Source organism: Sceloporus undulatus, unplaced genomic scaffold, assembly GCF_019175285.1.
Source record: "Sceloporus undulatus isolate JIND9_A2432 ecotype Alabama unplaced genomic scaffold, SceUnd_v1.1 scaffold_18, whole genome shotgun sequence".
Lineage (NCBI taxonomy): Eukaryota > Metazoa > Chordata > Lepidosauria > Squamata > Phrynosomatidae > Sceloporus > Sceloporus undulatus.
The window spans coordinates 290970-317855 of NW_024802940.1; the positions used below are offsets into that span (position 1 = coordinate 290970).

Below are 26886 nucleotides of genomic sequence, written 5' to 3' on the forward strand. Positions count from 1 at the left end.
GAGAGATCTTGTAGCACTTTGAGACTCACTGGCCGAAAGGAAGAAGTTGGCAGCAGGAGCTTTGCTAGACCTCAGTCTACTTCCTCAGATGCGTTTGAATATAGTAATAATAATAATAATAATAATGTAGAGAGAGATCTTGTAGCATCTTTGAGGCTCACCTGAAAGAAAGAAATTGGCATCATGAGCTTTGCTAGGCTTCAGTCCACTTCCTCAGGTGCATTTGGTGGAGTGAGGGCCAGGGACAGACCTATTTATGCCACTGGTATGTGAGGATGTCAATACAAATTACAAATCCTTTGTGTATGGAAATGAAGTTACCGGGTCCAGTTTTAAGGATGTTCGATGGTCAGTGCACATAGGAAACTGGTCTATCATTTACTTCATTTCATTTGTATGATACGTTTCCTCCCAGAAGGGACCCAAGGTGGCTCACAGATGAACAACAACAACAACAACAACAACAACACTCTTGAAAAAGCACACTACTTTTAAGGTCTAGGGTACACATTGCACCATTTTTTTTATAGGCACTTAGTCTAATAAATGCATCTGAGGAATTCAAAGTTAAGTCTGTAGAAACAGTCTTTGAGAGAAATCTTGTAGCACCTTTGAGGCTCAGAGAAAGAAAGAAGTTGGCAGTATGACCAAATGCATCTAAGAAAGTAGACTTTCAACTAAAAGCAGTATGAAATTACATTGAAAAATATACAAATGTTAAAAAGCATGACTGAAATATACGTGCTTCATAAAAACCACTATGGCATACAGTAGTTATACAGTCAGTCTTCTGTATCCATGGATTTTTTTATCCACAGATTCAAGTGTGCCTGGTTTGAAAATAGTTTTTTAAACATTTTATGCAAGGGAGACCATTTTACTAAGCCATTGTGTTTAATGGGACTTGAGCATCCACCAATTTTGTTATCCATGGGGGTCCTGGAAGCAAACCCCAGCAGATAAAACCAAAGACCCACTGTATATTAAACAATTATTATTATTATTTATTTGTAGTAGTAGTAGTAGTAGTACTAGTTGTTGTTGTTGCCTTCAAGTTGCTTCTGACTCATGGTCACCCTAAGATGACCCTATCATGGGATTTCCTTGGCAAGTTTCTTCAGAAGGGGTTTTTGCCATTGCTATCCTCTGAGGCTGAGAGAGTGTGACTTGCCAAAGGTCACCCAGTGGGTTTACATGGCTGAGCCAGAATTCAAACCCTGATCTCCAGCAGAATTATTAATCTTGGGTCTAAACAGTCCTGGGACCTAAATTCAACAGATGTAGCTTTTGCATCAGATCTTTTTGGTGTAGAACATTGCACCAGTTAAATTCTTCTTTGTTCCGCATCTGTGAAACCCTAGTATCTGTATTGCAACAGCAGCAAAGGTGGCAACTAGGGCCAGCCTGACAGGTGGGGGTGGCCTGAGTGTTTGACCTGGGTTTCAAGCTGAAGAGATAGCAGGGCTGAGCTTACTGTTTGCTGAGAGTAGCATCTGCAAGTAAGCTGGTACTAAAATAAATAAATAAATAAATAAATAAATAAATAAATAAATAATCTTTATGCTAATATGTGCAGCAAACTACTTCTACAAGTGGCTTGAGTCCCAAGTACAAAAATGAACTTCTGCCAATTCTCTTTAAAGTATATTTCTTTTTAATTTTCCAGCTTAGTGTCATTTTGTGCTAGATAAAAATCAACACCACACAACTTTATTGTATCTTTCTTCTTTTATTTGTTTTGGTTTTTGCAGTTTTGCACAGATCACACAAGTTGATAATGGGAGTTGGGCTCAAAAGATGCTCCTGCCCTCCTGTGCGTTATATAGCCTAGGGTCAGCTCTGGCGGCTGGGAAACCTATAAATTGAAGGCTAATTAATCCAAATTAATTTCCTAATTTCCAAATCACCTTGCTCTGCTCACAGTCTAGTTCTGTGGTTCTTAATGGTTGTTGTTTTTGTTGTTGTTGTTCACAGGTCCCTTTAAGAATCTGCTCCTCAGAAAAATGCATATAAACACATGCAGTCAAAAATGGCATATATTTTATTTTATAGTTGGAAATTTGTTTTGTTCGTACAGTCTAGTTTGGAAACAGTTAATTCCTCTGATGTTCAATTCCTATGTTGGTTTTGTGTCATGGGGATTGTTTTTCACACATGGAGGACACCGATTAGGAAAAAGTACTGCAGAATGATCTGCTATATGTGGTGTCAACCCAAAGAAAAGTGTTTCAACATACAGATGGGGTTTTCCAAGTACAGATGTTTTTTAACCATTATAATCTGTCACTTAACATGAGTAGCTTCTTTCATTCTTACTCAAGCTTTTGGACTGGGATGAATTAAATCATATAATTGGCTTAGTGTCTCAGGGGTAAGGAAAAGCTGGCTCTGGCAGCCCATTCAGGTTTTGTATCTATATGTATCATTCAGTTATGGCTACAGCAAAAGGAATATTCAAAAGACAACATTTTTTAGGGCTGGGTTAAAGAAAATATACCACCACCCCAGGTGTTTTGGCAGTACAGTAACTTGTAGTATCTTGTCTGTCTGTAAACAGAGGAAGAGTAAATCTGAACCAAAAATGATCCATTCCATAGTGCACCACTAGTTCTTCCTGTATCTGAGAATGATCTGTGTGACTGGTTGCCAGGACTATGTCAACCTGTTTGTCATATCATGTCATGTCATGTTCCCATCCATTTTAAAATCATCCTGAGTGCTGATACTAATTTTAGATTGATATTTATTTATACAAATTAATGTAGTGCAAAACAGCTGTTGCAGTTTGTGTTTTCTGTGGGACATGGATACCTCTGTTGGATGATTTGCAGAATAGAATTGATGTGAAAGGGAATGAGAGGAGGCAAAGTTGTAGCTGTGGGCTACCATGTTATAACATCAAGGTTGCAGTTGTGTACCCAGTTTTCTTTGAATTCCTTTGAAAAAGCCCTTTTGAAGGAGTACAGGTGATGTTCAATAGCCTTTCATGATCTGTGCTGTCAAAGGCTTTGCTGTAGTCTATAAAGCACATGCTGATTTTCTTTTGAAATTCCCTGGTGCGCTCCTTCAGCCATCGTATGTTTGCAATGTGGTCCCTTATGCCTTTTCCTTTCCTGATAGTGTTGATGAGGAATCTGTACTCAAGACAAGAGGCTACTGTCAGAACAGAACATGGAGAAACAGAATGGTTCCCAATTGGCAAAGGAGTCAGACAAGGCTGCATCTTATCACCCTACTTGTTCAATTTATATGCAGAACATATTGTAAGAAAAGCAGGTTTGGATACAGAAGAAGGAGTGAAAATAGGAGGAAGGAATATCAAGAATCTGAGATACGTAGTTGACACCATAATACTAGCAGAAAACCTCAAAGACCTGGAACAACTACTAAGAAAGATCAAGCAAGAAAGTGCAAAGGCTGGCCTATTGTTGAACATAAAGAAAACAAAAATAATGACCCCAGAGATCCTACAAAAAATTGATTAGACAATGAAGAAATAGAAATATTAAAAGAATTCTCATACCTGGGATCAAATATTGATATAAATGGAGACTGCAGCCAGAAAATCAGAAGAAGATTAAGAATGGGAAGGACAGCTATGAAAGAACTAGAGAAGATCCTAATATACAAGGATATACAAGTGAGCACAAATGTTAGAACTGTATAAGCCATTGTATTCCCTGTTGCCATGTATGGATCTGAGAGCTGGACAGTGAAGAAGGAGGATAGGAGGAAAATCAGCTCATTCGAAATGTGATGCTGGAGAAGAGTGCAAAGGATTTCATGGATAGCCAAAAAGACAAACAAATGGGTCCTGGAGCAGAAATCTCCCTGGAAGCCAAGATGACAAAACTCAGGTTGTCATACTTTGGACACATCATGAGAAGGCATGAATAACTGGAAAACACAGTAATGCTAGGAAACGTAGAGGCAGGTAGAAAGAGAGGAAGGCCACATACAAGATGGATGGAGTCTGTTGAAGAGATCATGAATATGAGTTTGCAGGAGTTGAACAGAGCAGTGGAGAATAGAGGGTCTTGGAGATGTCTCATCAGCAGGGTCGCCAAGGGTTGAGATCGACTTGAAGGCAGTTAACGACAAACAGGCAATGTGCTGTATAGGATTGTGGTCTTAGAAGTATTAAATATCTTGTATTTAAGTGCTACCATAGTCACCCTAAGCAATTAGGATTTGCAGTATATGAAATTCTATACAGGTGAATAGGCAAGCTAGCAGAAGAGAGGGGAAATGCTCTTTCTCTTCTTTACATCCTGCATAGAAACCTAGTGAGATTTTATAAGGAAGACCCCTCCCTTTGCCAGCATGGAAGTGAAGAGGATCTGTGTCTTTCCTTTATTAATAAAGTTCTTTTCAGGCTAGTAACTTTGGGGAGTTTTGTGCAGGATCCCTTTGGAGTAATATTTAAAAAAAAAGCTTTGACTTAAGCAAAAAGTATGGCTTCTGTGGTGCTGATTCTTTTGTCCATTTTTGAAAGTCAAGCTGTTATAGAGAGTTAACTGTGAGTTTAATAAATTTTTTCATCTGTGCAAGGATAACAGAGAAGTGTTCCTTTTATTTAATATTTGTCTTAGAAATTCTGGGCAAAAGGTCAGTTGTGATGTATGCTTGATCCATGTTCCCAGAGAGATTGCTGATAGATCAGCCCCAGCACAAGGAACATGCTGGGCTGCTTACAGTATTTGTATAAATATGAATTCAGCAGCAGTGCCTCTCACTCCACTTTCTAACAAAAGCCTCATTGAGACACATAGCAGGAATACTTCTGAAGTTTACAAGGCGTCATTTTTGATTCTAGAATGGTGCCAAATTATTTCAAAAGGCTGGGGAAATCAACCCTGGAAAATGTGATAATAGCATGGTGTTCATACTGGCATATTGTTCTTTGCTTATTCTTGGACTGAAACGAATTTAGAATTATAAGTTAAGAAAGTTAATTTTCCAGTTATAATTGCATACAGAAATGGACACCAGACATTAATTAGCATTGATACATGCCCACATATATTAATGTGCCCAGTATAGCAGGACAGAGGGAGCAAATGCACATATTTAGATATTTCTAAGCCTAATATTGGTAAGACAAGTAGCAGCAACATGAAATGTCCAGTTAACCTGAGATGCTGTTTTGAAATCATGTCCATTTAAAAGTTGTGGTAGACATTTTTGAAAATTGATTTTAATGTCATTGTTAAGAAAATAATATCTAATGTAAATCTTTAATGAACAAGAGTGTCTGGAAGGGATCACAGTCCTCAGTCAACCTCGAAAATAAACTGAATGAAGTTCTCAGAATCCTAGAATTCTTCCATAGTTTTAGCATAAAGCATAAATGTCACTTTCAAGAAAGGATAAAGGAATAACAAGGTACATCTGTATACTCCTGATATTATTTCTGTGACTCCTACGAATCTGTTTTAGCATAGATCAGAGAAGGGACCACTGGCATGCAGCCTCGAGATATTTCCCATGTGATCTGCAAATTACTTCTACTGTTATCTCTGCTTAGTGATTGAAAATAAGAAATAGAAAGGTTTGAAGAAACTGGGAAGTTATTGCTTGGCAGTGGGCCTGTATTCTGAGGTTTAGGAAGCTATTGTACAAGTATAGTTTTTAGAGCTTGGGATATAATAGTTTGCATGATTATTTAGAACAGTGGTTCCCAACCTTCCTAATGCCGCGACCCCTTAATACAGTTCCTCATGTTGTGGTGACCCAAACCCATTAAATTATTTTCATTGCTACTTCATAACTGTAATTAAATAGGTGTTTTCCAATGGTCTTAGGCGACCCCCATGAAAGAGTCATTTGACCCCCAAAGGGGTCCTGACCCACAGGTTGGGAACCACTGATTTAGAAGTAAACTCTGCTGAACTCAGTGAGTCTTACATTTGACTGGACATACATAGAATTGTACAGTCCTCACAGGAAAAGATAACTCTAGTGACTGATGGGTAATAGGATGTGCTCAGGGAAAGTGTGAATTCAAGACTTGACCAAGAAATATGTGGAAGGAAATGGAGTGAGGGAAATGCTTTGGCAGTGGGAATGTAGATCGGTGGTAAAGCACATGCAGAAGGGCCCAGATTCAATACCTGGTTCATGTGAGATTTATATTCCCTCTAACATTTCATAAATGAAAAATGGGACATGTGTGGCCAACCAAGCTCAGAATGTGGTCATAATGACAAAAGTCATTAATGATGAAGAGCGTATGAGGCACCAAAGTATTGGCAGAAAACATCACTTGGAACTTGGAACAATTATTAAAGAAGGTCAAAGAAGAAAGTGCAAAGGCAGGCTTAATGCTCAAACAACTACACCATGCTAGCCCACATCAAATCCCCAGAGATCAAACAAGGGGCTTTCAGTCTTTAGCATGCTCTTGCTTTTCTTTTTCTCCCTGTGCTTTAATCTGTTCCAAACCACAGACTGTGCTTGTACATGTACATATACCTTTGTTTGCAACAACTTTCCTGATGTTGTGATGGCTAATTCATTTAAATACAAGGGGACATCCCTAACTTTCTTCTAACTATGGTTTCCCATTGAACGAATACTGACCAACAGTTCTGGGCTATTTACTGAGTTATAACAATGAAGGTGGTTAGTCAGCATGGGTAACACCAATTAGAGATCAACTGTCTCTTGTTTGTGAAATGAAGTGCCTTTACTAGTGTAGTGAGGTACTCACCCAGGTAGAGAGACATGAAGAGGCTAAGGGCAGCCAGGTGGTGGAGGTTGAGGGGAAGGAGGAAGTTAACCCAGAGGTGGAGCCAGTGGTGGAAGGAGGAGGAGCTGGAAGGAGTATAAAAGCAGAAGGGCTGAGGCGTGCGGGGAGGAGAGGATGAATGCGGAATAGCTGTTTGGGCAGCAGCGGCCGGGGAAGGGAAAGAACAGGGTTTAAGGAGGCCAGAGAGGGACAGAGTCCCTGTGCCTCTTCCAAGAAGAGCCCTAAGGCCAAAGCAGAGGCCTCAAGTGGAGGTGAGGTGCCAGAACCCTCGAGAGGAGGGAGTTTGGGCTTTTGCGGGCTCTGGGGAATGGACAACCAGAGACCTTGAGGATTTGGAGGATGAGTGGTGGAGTCCACAAGAGAAGCTTTGGGAAACAAGCCCTGTCATGATGGGAAGTGGGAATGTCTGACTTGAAGACTGGACTTTATGTTTTGAGTTATCATCTATTGAATACAAAGCTATTTTCTTATTAAAGGTACAGTTGCACCACACTTGCCTGAGTAAGTTTGTTGTGCATCTGGGAGAGAACATAAGGGGAGGAGTCTGTTTCCTTGCAAGATGGAGTCTGCTATGCCAGCCCCGCCCACAACTAGTTATAAAGCTGTTTCTATGATCCATTGTTGGCTTTGCAAAATGTTGCTGTCTTGTAAGTTCATCAACTTCTAAAGAAATGCAAAGGATAACATGAGGGATGATCTTGATGACAGAACTTCAAGAAGTATACCTTAAGGCAACCTTCCCCAATTAGTGAATTCCCAGTGTGTTGGATTATAAATCCAAAGATTCCTGTCCATTGGGCATGCTCACTGGGCTGATGGAATTGAAGCACAAAACAGCTGGATGTCACCAGGCTGTACAGCAGTTCTTTAAAAAGTACGGCTATTGCTTACATCCAGCTTAATGACAAAAGATAAATCCAATAGCATATGACAATGGGACTGTCTCCCCATTTTGTCTTCGTTGTGGTTCCCGAAAATCTACTTTAGAGGGTTTCCAACCAACTGGAAGATACCCAGGGGACTGCAGGAGAGAGGGAGGATTGTCAGTCCCTCCTGGTTCTTTTGCTGGTAGGAATGTTGTTTCCAGTGGAACTTCACCTGCTTGACTGGAGTTTCCAGCATCCTTAAGTCTGATAAGCATATTTTCCAAAGGTTCCATATATATGTTTACAGGGTAGTCTTATACAAGACCTGTATGTTGACCTGTTTCCATTTGTTTTATTTGGTTTTTTTTGTTTTTTTTTTTGGATTGAGACTCTTGCTGTGTATACTCATGCTCTTGAAAACTCAAGAGCATAAGGGTATTGCGATAAAAAATACATGTGGAACTACTTTGCTGAATTCCAGCCTAAATCTAGATCATGTTCCCAATCTTCTGGAACTGAGATGTGTATATTACCAGACAGACTACAGTGTGGAATGCTCTTTGGCAGATTGTGCCAATGAGAAACAGAGGGAAAGATTTTTTTCCAACAGCTTTTCCCCCTTTTTTTAAGCTGCCATCTTTGTTGGCAGCTGTTATGGAATGTACTTTAAATAACTGAAATGCTTGTTATTCCAGAAGAATGTATGTTAGGAGCATTATTAAACATTGCCCCCAGAACTCCAAGTGACCTAGTTAAGGTGAAACAGCTCTCTTACTCAGGGGTAGGCAACCTTTTTGAGCCGGGGGCCGGGTTGCTGTCCCTCAGACAACTGGGGGGGCCGAAGCCAAAAAATAAATAATTAAATATTTTTTTTAAAAAAATTAAATAAATAAATAAACCAGGACAAATGTTGGACAACATTTTCAAATGGTGGACACTTTTTTTAAAAAAGTGGAGGACACGCAAAAAAATTTGCTGATTTTAAAAAAAATGTTAATATAAATGCATGTTTCTGAGGCATCTATAGACAATTGCCCCCCTTGCCCCTGCGCACGAGAGGCCAAAGGTCCCGGCAGCAATCGGCGGCAGGACCGGGCGGGGGCCGGTCCCAAGGCCTCGCTGGGCCGCATCCGGCCCACGGGCCACAGGTTGCCTACCCCTGCTCTTACTGTCTCATCTTGAATAACTAAGGTGAAGTAAAGGTGGGAAGAGACCTACACCCCTTGGTTTTTTTCTTCTATACTAACCATTCTGTGCTTACATATGGTGAATCCAGACACTGCAAGATCATGGAGGTCAAATGTTTCTGGATTGTTCTTCTATGTTTCTTCCAACACTTACAGACTATGTAATTATAGCACTATGATTCCATTTAAACTCCATGGCAACATCCTAGGGAATCCAACTGCTTGTACTTTAGGCAGGGGTATTTAGAATTATCAGCCATAGAGTTCTAACACCTCCCCAAATGACAAACCCTAGGATTTCCTAGGATGCAGCCATGGCAATTAAATTGGAATCATAGCGTTATAATTATCCAAAATGAAAGGGACCCTGATTTATGATGACTTCCCACCCACCTAATAAAGTAAAATTGCAGCACAAACCTGTTCAGTGTAGATAGATCTCTGGAAAGCAGAGAAGCCTATGGAAGCTTTTAAGGCAATTGTGCCATCAATTACATTTTTCCTTTACCCTTGTTTATTAAAGGATAAAATCTGTGAAAAGTTCCCCATGAGATACAGAATCTGTTTATTGTTGAGGTACACATTATTTATTTTCTTTCATAACTCTGTTATTTTGAAACTTATGAGAAAACTTTGGGGGGGGGGATTTTAGCCCTGGGGAAGGGCATTATTAGATAATATAACACTGTATTATTGTCTGGAGCTACAATTTTAATTTTGCCTACAGGTGTTTGCTCCTGAGAATGGATGCAACTGCATGTGGTTATCTCTGCCCGTCAACCATTCTCAGTATTTCTTTGAAGTACCACAGGGGAAACAGCACCGAACAGCTCCTTGATTTTTCCACAACAATTTAAAACAAATTGTTAATGGTCACGTTCAAATTGTCTTATCTGGTTTTCTTCTCTTTCAGGGCCAGTTTTGTGACTATTGTAATGCTGCTGATCCAAAGAAAGCGCACCCGATAACCAGTGCTATAGATGGGACAGAGCGCTGGTGGCAAAGTCCGTCTCTCTCGTTAGGTTTGAAGTATGATGAAGTTAATGTTACTTTAGATCTAGGACAGGTAAGTGTCCTAGCTTTCTTCTCTCCATGGTGTTGATTATGACCATTTTCTTTGTCTGTGGCTTATACAGTAGGTAAATTGAAAGCTGTTTTGTGTTGAAGTTGTCTTTCTATACAAACGACATTTGATGAGGGGACATTCTAAAACAGTAAAATAACCAAGTTACAGTATATTGAAGTGAGTATAATTTCCCCAAGAATGTTGACTGGTTATTGACTTGACTGGATGAGAGCTTATCTGTTTCTGTTTTAATTTTTTAACCTCCCTTGAGTTCCAGGAGTGAGAAAAAGGCAGGTTATAAACTACAGCAATTGTATCTTAACATTTTGGTTTCATTGGACCAAAGCACACTGCGGAAATAATCCAGTTTGAGACTGTTTTAACTGCCCTGGCTCAATGCTAGGGAATTCTGGGAACTGTAGCTTGTTGTGGTGCCAGAGCTCTGACAGAGAAATTTGGCAAGTCCATTGAAAAGTATAACATCTCTTCATATCTATGTATCCTTAGATAATATCCTTCGGTAACATACCAATTAACTAATTAGGAAATTGAACAGCAAACAAGGTAGCACAGTAAGGTGTACATTAGTCAATACAAGTAGCAGACCCCGCAGGTTTACACTGAAATCCTAACTCCAAGGTGCACTGGCTATAAAGTGGGTCAGAACTAGTAATAAATCTGTTCTGCTGGCAGAAATTTCTGTCTTATTGTAGAAATCCATCAACAGAACAACACACCAGCGTATGTATTCCAACTCTGCTGGCAGAATAGTCTAAAAGGGGCTTGAAAAGCAGAGAGGAGCTACGCTGTGTCTGATCCAAACCTCCTCCAGCCCAAGAACATAGCCATGATACTGGTTCAAAGTTAGTTGAGGAGAAGGATACTACAAAGTAATTTCTAAGATCTTCAGACTGATTTGGACTCAGCACAGCTTCTGAGGGTTTCTTACTCCCCCCAAAAAGAGGATCTCTTGGTAGAAGAACATTTTAGTTGGCATAAGGGGTTTGTGCCTAATCTTGCTCCCTATGACCACAGATCTTTAAGTTAGAATTGCACTGTTAGTCTTGCAAGAGAAATTTTTCATATTATGTAAGGCATGCTAGACCATCATAACCTCATATCCATTTGGATTCTGAAAACTTCTTGCATTTATCAGACACTCTGTATCAACTTTTACTACGCCCTTTTGAAATGAATCTGATGCACAGTTTCCAAAACAGTGCACTGAACTGTCATGCCTCTCAACTTTTACATCATGTAAAAAGTTCTGCTGGTGATACACACCCATACATATATCTGCCTGATCTGTATGATATTTCCCTTCTGTGGTGGTTAAATGGAAGGACCATATAAGAGGGCCAGACAATGTAAAGTTACTTTTAAAAACAATTAGTTATAGTTGCAGTTGGGAAGTATAGTTAGTTAATGTTACATAGTTACATCTTTTTTTTAAAAAAGAACAACATTAATTTATGTGCTTATTTTTGAAATGTAACCAAATAATTACTTGTTAGCTGCTTTATCATGTGAATGCGATTAAGTTATTGGCTTGTAAGACAAAACGCTCATGTGTAATAAGGCTGCACCTACCAGTAAACTATAAATAATAATAAAAATATAATAATATAATATAATAATATAATATAATTATATAATATAATTCAGCCAAAAGGCTATCAGAGCAGCTTACAAATTGTTAATTAGATATTTCCCTGCCCTCAGGATTATATTCTAAAGAGACAAGACACAAAAGGAGAAGGGAATGGCAGTGGGGAAGGGGGAAAAATCCAACAGATCTTCTCTCCCTCTGATGCCTGGACCACAGCAGATGGACTGGAGGGAGGGCTCTTCTTCTTACTCTGATTAGGCTCGATGGAGCTGGCTTGCCTTTCTCTCCCTCTGGATGGTGGATGGGGGGAGGGCCTTCATCTTTCAGGCAAGGCCTGATGGAGCTGACCTGCCCTTCTCTCCCTCTGAAAGCAAAAGTAACCAAAAGTAACCCAAATTTGTTATAATGAAAGGGTAAAATTATTTTATATTTTCCTGAGATGAGACATGGGGGACCACAGTAGGACAAGAGGATTACCTGTTGGAACCACACTAAGGTGGTGGTATTGAGAGATTTCATCAATCCACTTTTGTGGAGAGTCCTTTTACCCTTAAGATTCCTCTCTGGATCTGTCACTTGACTCTTAAGGTGACCCCAGTATTGGACAAATGGATGTATTTATTGCTATGCTGAGTTTGGTGGTGCATGCTTGATTTTCCTCATTAATTCTTAAATAAAAATAAATCTAGACCTATAAATCGATTGTGATCTTATCTATTCTTAGCCCTAGCCCTAAATGGCCCTATTTCTAACAGTCCCTCTCAAGATTTAGTCCATTCCTATCTGCCCCTTTGTTTCTGACTGGCCCTATCTGACATAAAAGTTTTGTATTCTTTCTCTTATAGCCTCCCCTTGCACATAGGCTGTGATTGGCCAACTGTACTTAGGCCATGGATGCTAATGATTTAGTGCTTCTTCACATATGTTAATAATATAAACATGCCTATGGGATTCCTGATTGGATGACTGTGAATTTAAGTTCAGCAAGACTTTCTTGAACTACCATCAAGCCTTCCATGGAAGGTTCCACCCTTACATCATCTGCCAGGGCAGGCCCTATTATTATTACAAATTCAGGCAGAAGATCTGCAGTCTCATGAAAGGGCAATCAATTGATAGTTATTTGTCACATTTTTACTGCCTTGGGCATCAAAACAGCTTAGTTGGTTTTAAGTACCATATACTTTGGTTTTAGTGGGTGGCACTATTTGCTGGTCCACCTCAGACAGCAAAATGTCTGGCCCTAGTCCTATCATCTCTCTCTGAAATAGGTCAGGGTTGACGTTAGTCAACAGTGCCAGTGACTTCTACTAATTAAGTGTATTAAGTGTGTTCAAAAATAAACTTGCACTGAGATGCTGAATATTATCTATAGAATGAATGGACTGACCTCTCAGGAAAGGAAGACTGCCAATAGACTAAAAGACCTGGACTAATTTGTGTTCAATATATGATGGTTTATCCAGGAGAATATATAAAATGAATATTGTGGTTACTCTGTTCTGCAGTACAGACTGAATAGATGCAGACAGCAAATTAACTGTGACTTTTTTGTTCCATCCATTAAAGAAATGTTTAATAATTCAACTGCTTGAGTCTGAAGCATATCAGAATGATTTATGCCTGGGATTTTCTGCAACTTCAGGAGCTAACATCTACTCTGCATACAAGTTCCCCTCCTCCTTCCCCAGAGCTTGGAAAACTTTGTTTAGGGGTGGAATTTTTCAGAATTTCCCTGCCATTATGGCTACTAGAGCTTTTGGGACTTGTAGTCTACCAATAGTTTTCCTAAGATGTGGTTCCTCCTACCCAAATGTCAATCCTCCATATTCACAGATTTTTTTTTTGTCCATGGATTCAAGCATCCACAGCTTGAAAATATCCCAAAAAGATATCAGTTCCAAATAGCAAACCTTGATTTTGCCATTATGTGTAAGGGACACCATTTTACCATGCCATTATATTTAATAGGACTTGAGCATCCACAGATTTTGGTATCCACAGGAGGTCCTGGGACCAAACCCCAGTGGATAACACAGGCTCGTACTTAAATTGTGGTGAACACAATTTCAGTGACACTATCAGTCTGATCCAATGCATTTTTATCCAATTACTAATGTAACACACATATGCATACACAATGTTGATGATAACAAAAACATCAGGAGATTCAGGAAATTACTGAGGAAGAAGAGGAAGTAACATACACCTTTTTCCTGTAGTACTGAGTGCCTGTCTTATAAGTGGCTTGGAGCACTTGCATTGACTAAACCATTTGTAATCTGGCCTTGCTTGCCAGAGTCCCAGTGTGACTCTCTAGGGTGAAATAGAGGGGCACAACCACTTCCCCATGATAATATTTTCTGGTATTTCCCAGCTTTTGTACATGTTTTAAAATATAGAAATGCTCTTCTAAATGCCTAATTACTGGCAGTAAGAGCTCTGAGATATATAAAGGATTTTTCATCCCACCCTGTTGCCTTTAGCTTTTTTTTTTTTTAAAAAACCCAAACCAAACAAAAAAACATAGGATTCAAATGAGTCAATGAGCACATCTTTACTCAGGGGAAGAAGGAAGATGGCACACAAAGAAAAGCAAAAAGGAGATAGAGAAACGTATAATTCCTTTCATTTCTGAAAAGCCTTCCAGTAACAGATTAGCCTCTAGCCAAGGTCCACGGCATTCTACACATTCCTGACAGGTCAATGATGTTCCACTTGGCAAGCATCTCTAGGAGGTTTCTATACCATTCTCCTACCATAGGCTGCACTGTACCTTGTGACTCATACTAGCACAGCTAATGATAGATCACTTGCCCCTGAGCTTTGTCCGCCTTCTGTTTAGGTTGGCAATGTCCTCAGTTGAAAAATCACTAGGGAACTGCTGCTATACTCTGCACTAAATACTGCTAGTGGATCCCTTATAACATGAGAGAAGGCACCTGACTGTTCTCTTCCTTAGGCTTCTTCATGAGAGGCAAAGAACCTAAAAAGCTTTTCACAGGTAGATTCAAGCATGGAGCTTTTAGTCATAGTGGAGACTATTGTATGCACTATGCTCTCCTTCTTGCAAATTAGAAATTCCATCAATGTCCTCTACACCCTACCCAACATTGGAATGTGGCCTTCTAGAACTTACAGATCAGATTTGACTGTTGGATTGAAAAAGGCTCCCTACTCTTAAACAATGTGTAGGTATAGACAAAATATTATAGTATAATAATAACACTATACTAGTCTAATTTTATTTTAATGCCTGCTTTTGTTTTTTATTGTATTTTTTAAAATTCTAAGCTGCTTTGTGTCCTAATTTTGGGAAAAACAAATTAATTAATTATATAAATAAATATAATAAATAAACAAACAAATAATAGAACATAAAATTAGTGTTTAACAAACTAACATATCACAGCTAATTAATCTATTAATATATCAATAATAAACCCAACAAAAATCAAAGCAGCCACAAAATATGATTAGGTTATAACCAGGCTTAGAGTGTTTAGCTATGTTATAACCAGGCTTAGGGGCAGCCTGGCCTATCCTGGACACTGAGCTACCCTGGCCTTCCTCATTACCACAGGCCTATGTTCAGATTCTCGGCATGCACATCCCACTGTGCTGCCAGGCACATCCACTGCCACAGAACAGCATATCCAGTGATGATCACATGGTTGGGTGCCTCGTTCTGACCAGAGCAAACAGGAAGTTTTAAAAATTTCGTATTAAGAGGGACATACGCAAGGTTTGGTATTGAATGGGCCAGATGTCGTCTGGTCTGTTTGCATTTCAGTTTGGCCCCTGTGCCGCCTGGACTCCCTACTGATAGGACAGGTAGGGGGGAGACCAGTTTAATTGGCTCATTTAGACAGGTCTTAGTCATATTTTGAGAGCCTATTGAAACCAGCAGGACAAATCAGTGACGGATGACTCAAAATCAATTTATTTCATCAGGTCTTTTCCATGAATGATTAAGACTTAAAACCACGAAGAGTTTCTTTCAGAGCACTAGTGACAGAGGTGCTGGGTGGCAGGGGTGGGTGGGTCGGTGGGTCCAAAATGCCTCTTTCCCTGTTGCCAGCTATTCTTGTTGCTGTACAAATTGCCTCTGCTCTACTTGCAGAGTCTGCACTGGGATTTATCCAGTTTATTCAAGTAATTGTGTCAAGCATGCTGTTTTTCATTTCTCTCATGCTAGATCAAATATGTACTGCATTGTTGGAATTCATGCACTGCATTATAAAATAGCCATTAAAATATGCACAATTAGAGGAAAGGGGTTTCAAAATCCAAAGCAAACACTTTTCAAATGCAGTGTTCCTCCTATTCTCTCTTAGTGACTCCCTTCCTTCCTTCTCTACAAATGTAGATTTTTAGAACTTTTTGAAGGACGGGAAGCTTCAGGCTTTACTTTCACATAGCTAAACACTCTGATTTGTAGACCTTTTTGTAGCGCTGCTCTGTAATGGGAACATTGCAAGTTGCCAATGTTTTCACAGAGTATAGCAGTCTCTCTGATCATGCCAGTCATTGGTGTTGCCTCTGTTTACAAATACTGAAGATCATAGTGGAAGTTACAAAAGAGGCCTGTAGCAGACAATAAAACCAGTAATCCTGGATGAAACTTCTAGAGTAAAACACTTCACCACAAAGACTTTCATCAATAGCCAGCTACAGATCCTTTTCCCTATCTTATTTTAGATTCAAACTATGTTGCTCTGATCCTCTAGTAATTCTTGTCAGTGTTGGGATGGCTTAAACTGTCAGTTTCACTTTTCTCACATTCAGTTTTGATCCATCAGTGAATGTTGGCAAGTTCTTATCAAAACCAAACAGATTTTTTTTTACCCATCTGCAGCAGTACACTATTCCCAGCGTAAAGAGGATCATGTTGTATGTTTTCATGTCTTGAAGCTGATGAAGAGGAGGAGCTTGTCAGAAAAAAAGAAGTGGCAGCTCTAATTAATCTCTGCATGAATCTGCATATCAGCATTGTTGAATACACAATGATTCAAATCCAAATATTTTAGGGATAAGCATTCAAAGCATTTTACTTGGATGAATTCATTTGTTGGTTTTGCTTTCTTGTGCATTCACATTTTAAACCCCCCCCCCCATGTTCTTATTTATGAAGACATCTGTGAACTTAATAAAATTTTCAGTGTCCCTAAATCAGCCTCACATTCCTGAGGTCACTAAAGGAAATCTGCAGATTTTTGGACCATTAAGGAAAACTTCCTCAGCCTTCAAGCAAGATAAGCATTTTTAAAATGTCCTCAAGCAACCTGCCAGCCAAACCCTTAGTGACAGACCCAAGATAGTGCATGCAAACAAGAACAGCAATCCATAAGAGTAGGTTGTGTAGCCTGAATATCATAAAGGCACCAGATTCCATCTGATCTTGAAAGCTTAGCAGGGTCAGTACTGATTCAGTTCTTGGATGGGAGATCACTGATACCAGGTGATGTCGGCTATATTTCAGAGGAATGTACTAGCAATGCCTCCTCTAAATATTCCTTGAGAAAATCCTTGCTTTGTCTCTCTTGCCTCTCTCTGCCTCTTCTGCATTGTTACCAAAGTGCTTCCCTCTCCCCCATTTCCTTTACTTTTATTTAGCCCCAGCCTCATGAGGCTGTGTTAAGCAGTGTAATAATGGGCTTTCCCAGTATCTGGGCATCATAGCGGAGGGATATAGTCTTCTTTCCAGGTAAATAAAGGGTTAATGAAGTGTTGGATTTTAAGTTGCATTCATTGGCATAAGCATCACAGAGAAGACAATTGACTGCCAGCTGAGCAGAAGTTCTTCCCAGAAGAATTTATAAAGGACCCTAGGAAGACATGAGAAGAGAGTTGAGCAAAGAGAGAACAAAGAGGGACAACTACAGGTATCCTTGTTCCACCTAAGGGAAGCTGGTAAAGTCTGGACAAAGTCATCCAGACTCCCAGCTTCTCCCATGAACATCCAGAATCTGAATTGCATCTATATCATGAGTAGAATAGGAAGATGTTTTAGCTATATACATTAGGGAAGTGTATGTTTCTTTTTTCAAACTTGGCTGAATATGATCTAGGCTGTTGTAACGTCATAACTTTAAGTAACTGCCTGACAGATGATGCCTTCATATTGGGATATCCTTTTGATATGTGTATTACTGCTTAGAAAAAAACTTCCTTTACAGACCTCCTTTTGTTCACACAGGCCTGGCTCAGTCTTGTCTTCCCCAGAGATGTGGGAGCACAGTCTCTGCAGAGTAAGAGGTAGAAAGTGTAAGTTGAAAGCACAGTAATGTCCCACTGAGTTACTGGGTCACATGAGCTAAAATCAGTGGGTGGTGGCAGCTCAGATAGATGGTCTCTAGAGATCCCATCCTATTCAGCAGAAACCAGTCCAGAGGGGATCCTAGAACACCATAGGCAGGAATATGCTTATTAAGTGTTGGGAAGCATATCCTCAGTTCCTCAAATATTCCTTTGTGTTTCTAGACAGTATTTGGGCTGTATAACCACATTCATTCATGCTTTCTAGCTTGTTTAACTTTCTTTGAGATGGAATGTGTTGCTTTTTGTTTTTTAAGGTGTACAGTTAGGATTGTGGTGATTGATTTAATTATTGTTTATAGCCACTGATTTAATGGCATCCACTTCTGAATGGGTGATGAGTTTTCAGGGGTTAAATAGGGTTACTTCTGACCATTCAGTGATACTCTTTGCTCCAGGGACATTTTGGAATCCATAGGCTTAGTTTGAAAAGATCTACTTTCATTGTGCATAGGGTTTCCAGTGTAGGGGACTGGCTATAAAGAGTTCCTTTTCTTACACTAGAAACCCTTCATGCAATTGTAACTTTTTAGTCAGCCAGTTTTGACATTGTCCCTGGACTCAACCTATTGTCTCAGTTTAGGAGTTTTGCCAGCATTCAAGGCATCAGTATTGGATGGTAGTAGTAATGGTGAAAATTGATGTTGGAAGCCAATCTGTGCACGATGTATCCTCATACAAGGAAAATTAGGGAAGATCATTCAGAACCATTCCTCCCTCTAAATAAGGGGGGAAGCAACTATGGTGAATCAAGGGCCCAATTTTCAACCCTAAGGATGCCCTGGAGCAAAATAGGCTTACAAAAACATAGTAAAATGGGCTGGAAAGGAACAGAACTGGAAAGAGATCCATGTCAGGTTTTGAATTTTTTTTATGTTGAGAGGTAAAGGGAAGTCTTTTTTTAAATGGTTAATTCCTACTCCTTGGGCCACCTTTGCCTGCCCTAAACTAGTTTGGTGACACAGGACCAAAACACACTGCAGAAATAACCCATTTTGAGACCAGTTTAACTGCCCTGGCTCAACATGTGGAGTCCTGGGAAACATAGTTTATTGTCGCCCCAGAACTCACTGACAGAGAAGGCTAACTGTCTCACAAAACTACCCTTCCCAGGATTCCCTAGCATTGAGCCAGGGCAGCTAAAGCGGTCTCAAAGCAGGTTATTTCTGCAGTGTGTTTTGGACCACAGTTTCTTTTGAGATAAATAAATACAGGATAATGATTCAATGGCACTAAATTCTGCTCTGTCTTGCTCTACTTTACTCTTGTTCTCCAAGGATTTATATTGGATTTACTTTTCCCAAATGCAGGCACAGACATGTGCGCTCTCCGATACATCTCTGTAAGCCTGAAAGGGCAGTAAAATGCTGAAAATGTGTGGGAAGAATATCCACTGAAATATTTAAAAGGGTAACAGAAAGAAAACTGTGAAATTAGCACTAGAGGCCATTGATTTAAACTCTAGGAAATTAATGTTAACATTTGGAAAATGTCCCAGTTAACAGAGCAATTAAGCAGTGGAATGCACTGCTAAGGGACTTGGTGAAATATTCTTCCTTACCAATTTACAAAAAAAAGGTTACATAAGTATCTCTTGAATTTCATTTAAATAGTATTTATTTAATAGGTTAGATTAAATATCCTGCCAAGTCTGTTACTTGTAACTTGCCTAGTTGTATGTGGTTATAGATTGTCAAATATCAGACTGATGACAGTTTAAAATTTTGGGAGGTAGAAGAATGTTTATCTATCTGTTGCTGTAAAGTTTGCAGAATATTTTACAACTTAATTTCCTGAATACTGATTATCCAAATTCACTGCCACTCTCTTGCTATGTGTAGACAACAATCTGTCCTTACCATGCCACATCTATGGGATTAAATGGTATTAATGTGGACTTTGTGTTGCTCTTACAATAAATTCTAAGAAAATAGTACCACATTCATCTTTTGTACTGGAATTCTTTAGTCCTGAATTTTGGTGCTTTGCAGAAGATTATGAGACCAGTTTATTATTCACCATTGAACTGTTACTCCAGAAACGTAAACCCCTGTTTATCTCTAGCTAGGGTTATTGTTCTTAATGCTAAACAGAGAATAAGGGATTAATGTCAGGATATGCAGGTTAGCATAGTAAATTGTGACCGGATGAAGGTGTAGCAAATGGCAGGTGTAACCAGGATAAGGTAAGCCTGAAATTAGTAGTTAAGAGCAATTGGCCAATTTGTCCAGGTGGCTATGATAGCCGATCTGCACACTATAACTGCTTTGGAAGTTTGGGAGCATATTAGTAATGTACTGTTCTCCATGCTGCTGGAGCATAGAGGGATCTGCAGTGCTCTCCATTCTGGCAGGCTTTGCTTTCCATGATAGTACATACTGCTGGGAATGGTAATGTTGTTCATACTGAGTTAGTATGCTGATGTACTAGAAGCTATGCTATGTTTATTTTTGCTCTTTTGTACCTAGCCATTCTACTATGTTTTTTGCTTCAAGTATTTTATGACTCTGCTAAGTAAAGCTATTTTTTGTTAACATACCTCTAAGACTCTGCTGTTGTTATTTTTTACCTCAACATACACCCCAACAATCAAAGCAGTGCTTCCCAAGCTATCCAATGTGAGGAGCAAGCAAAAATGTTGGTTCAAATGTCAAGGAACAGTACCATATTTTTGTTCATAGGCCACACCTATTTCTTTCTTCCCGGGAAAACTCACCAGGGACTGGCAGCCAATTGCTTGTGGACTGGCACCAGTCTAAGGGCCACCATTTTGAGGAGTACTGGGTTAAAGCACTGCTGAGAAATCATTTGCAGGAGGAATTGGCTAATTAGGGAAAGATTTTGCATTCCCTCCTATTTGCAGGTTTCTTCCTGCAGATTAGCCCCTTCTGTAATTTGCAACTGAAAGCAGTCAGGTCTCTGCTTGCTTACAGATCAAAAAAACATTTCCCCTGTCTTATTGGTTTTTTTCCAGATCTGCATCTTGCATAAACTGTATATGGTGGAGGGGCATTGACTTGCCTCCTTTACGTTGCAATGCAGTAATTTACTTGTTTTTATCATTGATTTATGTTTTTCATCAGGGTCAAAACTCAAAGGAAAATTTTGACATCGACAAACATGATGTCCTCTGTGTTCATGGCCTTCCCTGCATGATGAAACAACCTGCCTCAGGCAAGGCTGAGAAAAGATGCACTGTAGATGAATTCAGGACCTGTTATCTTAATGGTGCAGGAAGACCTAGAATGATGGTGTAGATGGGGCAACATTTGTGTTTTGAGTCAGCCACGGGGGGGGGGGGGGAGCCTTGACCAGTAAAGTTTATCATTGCCTATTAATAACAGACAAAAATGAAATACTACCGTATATACTCAACTATAAGTTGACGTGTATAAGTCGAGGGGAGGTTTTGGGGCCAAAATTAGGGATTTTGATATAAGCCAAGGATAAGTCGAGGGTATCTCTTGCTCCCCCTCTGCAGTGTGGCTGTCCCTTCGGAGCACATCTGGAGCATAGCCAGTCTGAGGAAGGGAGGGAAGCAAACGTTTCTCTCCCAAGCCCTTCCTCAGCCCAGCTCTCCCTCTGGGGACATCCAGAGGACAGCCAGGCTGAGGAAGGAGGGGAATCAAATGTCCCCCTCCCAGGCCTTTCCTCATCCCAGCTGACAGGACAGACAGGCTGAGGAAGGAAGGGAAGCAAAGGTTTCCCTCCCAAGCCCTTCCTTAGCCCAGCTGTTCCTTTGGGAGACAACTGGGCTACACAAGACTCTCGAGGAGCAAAACTTATTACCGTATTGCCCCGAGTATATGTCAATTCAGTTTTTTGGGTCATTTTTGGAGCATAAATTTCTTGACTTATAGTTGAGTATATATGGTACTATGTGAGAGATTAAAATTCAAAGGTGATCTGTGTGAAATTCCTTTTGCTTTTTAAATTTCTGTTGTTTTCTTAGTTTTTAAAAAAACCAGAACAATAATGTTCCTTGAATTCTTAAGCATTTTTCCACTGATTTAAAGCAGAGTGGGTGTTCTTCAAGCTTGTGGGATTAGTTTTGTGTGATTTAGTGCTCACTGGTACTCTGACATTTTCCATCCAAGACCTAGTATGAAAGTATATATCTAGAATGAATTAACTATAACAATTTCTTTCTTAAATTCAGCACTATAATTTGTTGGGTGTTTGTTGTCACTTTGTTGCTGCTGTTTTAATAATTGGCAGTTAGAAATCCTTGCTAATTTACTACAAATCATCCCATCCTTCTTCAGAAGATATGGTTCTACTTTGGTTCAGCCAAAGTTTAAAGGGGAGAACCAACGTGGCAGTGATTTGAGTATACGAGTAGGTCTTTTGAGATCGGGGTTCGATTCCCTGCTCAACCATGGAAACCCACTGAGTGACCTTAGGCAAGTCACACTGTCTCAGCCCCAGAAAACCCTGTGATAGGTTCACCTTAGGGTATCCATAAATTGGAAACAACTTGAAGGTACACAACAAGTTTAAAGGAGTCAGTCAACAGGTCAGAGATGTCTGGAAGTTCAGATTGTGATTCTAAAATCACCATGATGTATAATTTCTCCTTTCTCCCTATCTTGTAAACTATTTTTTAAGAATTTAGTTGTCATATTAGGAAGCTAACAATGATACTGTCAAAAAGAAAGCGTCATGAGAAGGAACAGCATAGTCTTGTCATATCAGATTAAAGATCTGTAACATAAGAGTGAAAAGAGGATAGTTGCTGAAAGCCAACCAGGGTTAAAAGTTCTCAAATCTGATCTTTCATTGATAATTACGATCTAAATCTAAGTGAACTTCTGCAACTTCTCACTGCTACAAGAGACTGCAGTATTTTTTTTAAAAATGCTGTTGAGAGTGGCTGTATGTTGAGATATGAACCTCAGATCTTGTAAATAGATTCCACATTTGAACAAAAGTTTGAGGCTTTGCTTTAGTGTGGCTTTTTGCCATGTCACATTAGTCTAGTTCTTTGCATTCAACAATGATTAGCCAAATTTCACTGTGAAATTTGTATAGCAAACAGATTTTTTAAAGAAATAGTTTATTAGGCTGCTATTTAGCCTTTTTTCGATTATAAAAATAAAGCAAACACAAATGCTGATTAGTGTCCCCTCCCCCCCAAGGAATAGACAGAATATTCCCCCATCCATAAAAAGCCCTTAAGCAAATTGTATAATCCCTCAAAGACCACTATGAAAATACTTCAAGATCTATTGACAACACGGACCTAACCATTACTCATGACTTGGCAAGCCTCACAATATTATTTTTACCTCTACTTTTTATTTCATGGGTAATATGTTCTACACCATTGTGGTACTTCCGCCAAAGTCTGCAGTGTTGAAAATATTTATCAAACCACATATTTGGATACTGACTATGCAGTGGTATTTGCACTTTTAAAAATAAATAAATAAATTCTTTCTGAGTCTTGAATTGGTCAGTTTTGAACTGTAAATGTGCAAAGCAAACTCTACAGAAGTAAGTATGCTCTGCCCCAAAAATAGGCTTTACAAGTTTCAAAGTACAAAGTTCAGTGAAAAGAACTGAGCCAAGAGAATGTTTCATACAGGGAGGTCCCTCCTCACTCTCGATCACACTAGAGGTCAGGGAATCTCATTAAAGGTGAGAATAGGATTCCCAGATGAAATAATTGTTTAATTGTTGTGTGGAAGAGGGTGTTTTAGCAAGCATTGGTTATCACACAAGCAACACCCCTCCATTAAAAGATAAAAAGGAATTAAAACAATTCCATTTAAAACAGTACAGCATCCTCTGCCCATTCTTTAAAATTGTCCTTAAAAAACCTGTTGGAATAAAAAAGGTCTTTGTCTGCTGATGGAAGGACAGGGGACCATTCTGGCCCTCCTGAGAAAGGCGATCCAGAGCCTAGGGGCAGTTACTGAGAAGGCTTTCTTATGTCCCTACCAACTGTACTTGTGACAAAAGTGGGGTTGGGAAAAGCGATTCTCCTGATGATCCCAGTGCCCACCTAGGATTATATAGAGAGATACATTTTTCCAGGAAGTCTGAATGTGAACTTTAAAAAATTCCTGGGGGCTCTGGGACCACAAAAACAGTTTTGGGAGGCTGCATGTGGCCCATGGGGCACACTTTAATTCTTGAGCTACACCATTGTTTAGGCTTTTAAAAACAAACAAAAACGAAGCAGACACAATTTTTTGGTTCCTGCCTCCCCCTTTCCTCCTTCCCTTGTGCACCACAATTAGAAACGCTTGATCTTGGCAAACCTTGCTGTGATTTGTGGTCCTGATTCATGGGCAATGTGGTTTGTTCAAATCGTAGTTTGTAGGTTCAGGGAAAGCAGCACAATTAGATATTTCAAGCAAGCAAGAAGAGGAGAGGGATCACCAGCTTGCTTTTACAATGCTAAGGTTGAAGTCTTGTGTATACCAATCAGGAAATTCTCTAATTGAAATCAATGGAACTTAGATCTAAGTAGAGACATGTATAGGCTTGAACTGTAAACCATGGTTTGTTTTTTGGATATGTTGTCAGTGAGTAAAGAGAAATAGTGGATTTTTGGGGGGTTTATGGCTAAATATTGGCGTAATATTATAGAAACTATTATGAGTAGACAGTATATACTGTACAGCCAAGCTGCTTGCACTATAAATAGTGCTGTGATTCAATAAATCTTGAATATCAAAGATTTTTGAGGACATAGTGTATCATGATAAAAACATATAAAGCAATGATTAACTTTGGTGGCAATTCCCACTAAATTTAACATATTCCTATAGCTGGTTTGGAGGGACTTGTAGCTTGAGGAGTTTTGTTTAAAAATTGAACTATATCTTCCAAGAGACATTTAAATTCTGAATATTTTATCAGTGAACAGTTTTCTATTCATCTATAATAATCCACCTTGCTCTTATATGTCTGTCATTCTGGGATATGAAAAACTCCCATCTGCAAATCACATCTGCTTTTTTGCCCTGTCCCTTGTTTGTATCAAGTAGCAATATTCTTTTTTGTCCTGCATAAAGTGTATTTTTGAATATTCTTCAAATGTATGCATGTTTAGTTATTCACAATTTAAAAGCATGCATGGCTGTGTGTGTATTTTATTTCTCTGAAAAGCAGTGTTGGGGTGCATCTGCACTGTAGAAATAATGCAGTTTGACACCACTTTAAGTAGTGTAGTGCCATCCTATGGAATCCTAGGATCTGTAGTTTTACAAGATCATTAGCCTTCTCTGCCACAGAATACTGGTGCCTCACAAAACTACAGATCCCAGGGTTCTGTAGGATGGAGCCATGGCTGTTCAAGTAGCATCAAACTGCATTATTTCTACAGTATAGATGCATCCTAAGTCATGCAAATGTGCTAATTTCTTAAGCAAGATGCACTTTATCTTGCAGGAGTCTTGGGAGATATTTTTGTTGACAATCTTTGTTCTCAGGAAAAAGAAATAGCAAAAAACAGTAAACACGGTATTCTTGTTGTTATGTGTCTTCATCTGGCTCCATCTTATGGTCCCCCATTATAAGGTTTTGTTGGTATTCAGAGGTTTGCCATTGCATTTCTCTAAGGCAGAGAGAGCATGATCTGCCCAAGGTAACCCAGTGAGTTTCCATAGCTTAGCAGGGATTCAAACCGTGGACTTCTGGAGTCTTAGTCTAACAAGAATTCTACATAATAGTGGCTCTCAGACACTGGTTAGTCTCCAATATATTTCTCCAGTATGCTTACCCCAAAGCAATGCCATTGGAAATCCCTGGTAAAACCATTCACTGTGATGAGAAGCAAAAGCAGAGCCTGAAAACCTTAATGTTAGTGCTAACACATTGGTTTTAAACTTTTCAGAAAAATTAATTCATTAATGTTAAACCACTAAGAAATTTTTTTGTGTGTGAATTGGTTTGCTAAGTTGCTAAATTAGAAGCATTTATCATTACTAGACATGGTATTAAGAAATGTTACTCATTATTCAAAAACAGCATTTTTGACACTTAATTATCAAATTTTAAGCTTGTTATTGAAGATGAATAAGGGGAAGCAGTGAATTTTAATGAATATTTCTAAACTAGAGCTCAGTCACCCCACATCTCTTTCCACACCCTCCACATGTTCTGTATATGGAAAACATGAGAAGAAGTGGATCAACATCTGAGACAAAAAATTGTATCTGTTTCCTTCTGAATCCAAACTGCTAACCAGTCTTTAGATTTGCATTTGATTCACTTTGGAGGAGGTGCATTTCAATTTGAACATCTCAATCAGACTCTTTTTACTGAATCTGAAGCAAAGACCTAATGGAAATACGTTCGATAACAAATGGTCATACAAACTGCCCCAGAGTCTAAAAGTGTGAATTTGTTTGATAGGTTAAACATGTATGATTTAAGAATTGCTTGATATTTATTTTTATATAATTACAGTACATAGCAAATGCCAGCAGATTGTTCTTAATGGAAGACAGATGAATTTGTCAACTTCTTTTAACAGAAATCTGTTTACACAGCCAAGAAAGTCAAATATGGTTAATCTTTTTTTTCATGTACTATACATAAGCAAAAGTGTGCTTGCTTAATCTTACTTTTGTTATGACAGATCTTTTTAGTATAAGTTGATTAAAGCATGTATCATGACTAGTAAAATCCTTAGCATATTTACCTTTAGACATACCTTCTATTGCATTCAGTGGGACTTGTGGTCTACTACAGAAGTTGGGACCTGTAATCTGTTAGATCTTGTCGGCTAAACAGTATGGTCCCAAACAGTATGGTCACTGGTTTATATGATCTGTAGTCTCAGAACACCTAGAGTGCTCTAGGTTCCCTCCCTCTGGATATTGAGTATGGTAAGATTGTGGGCTTTGTCTTCTGTGCTTTGGGATAAACTGGATTTGGCAGGGGAAAAAATAATTCAATTTAAGAAATTTTAAGAACTTAAAATATTGTATATGGTGGAAAAGAACATAAGGTTAGGACTTTGTCCTTTTTCTCTGTCTACATTTTTATGTGTCATAAAATGGGGTTATAAATGGCAAAGTCAAAGGGAAATTAAATGCAGAAAGTACTATGATGTGGCAATTACTTGAAAACAC

The 26886-nt window shown here is 39.1% G+C and overlaps 1 protein-coding gene across 1 annotated transcript in view; it reads left to right on the forward strand.

The window, feature by feature from the left end:
* Window positions 1-26886, forward strand: part of LOC121917435 (laminin subunit alpha-3-like) — a 177831-nt gene that overhangs the window by 557 nt on the left and 150388 nt on the right. The window contains exon 2 of the mRNA XM_042443401.1: window positions 9718-9870. Coding sequence (XP_042299335.1) covers window positions 9718-9870 — 153 coding nt within the window. The remainder of the gene's footprint in view (window positions 1-9717; window positions 9871-26886) is intronic.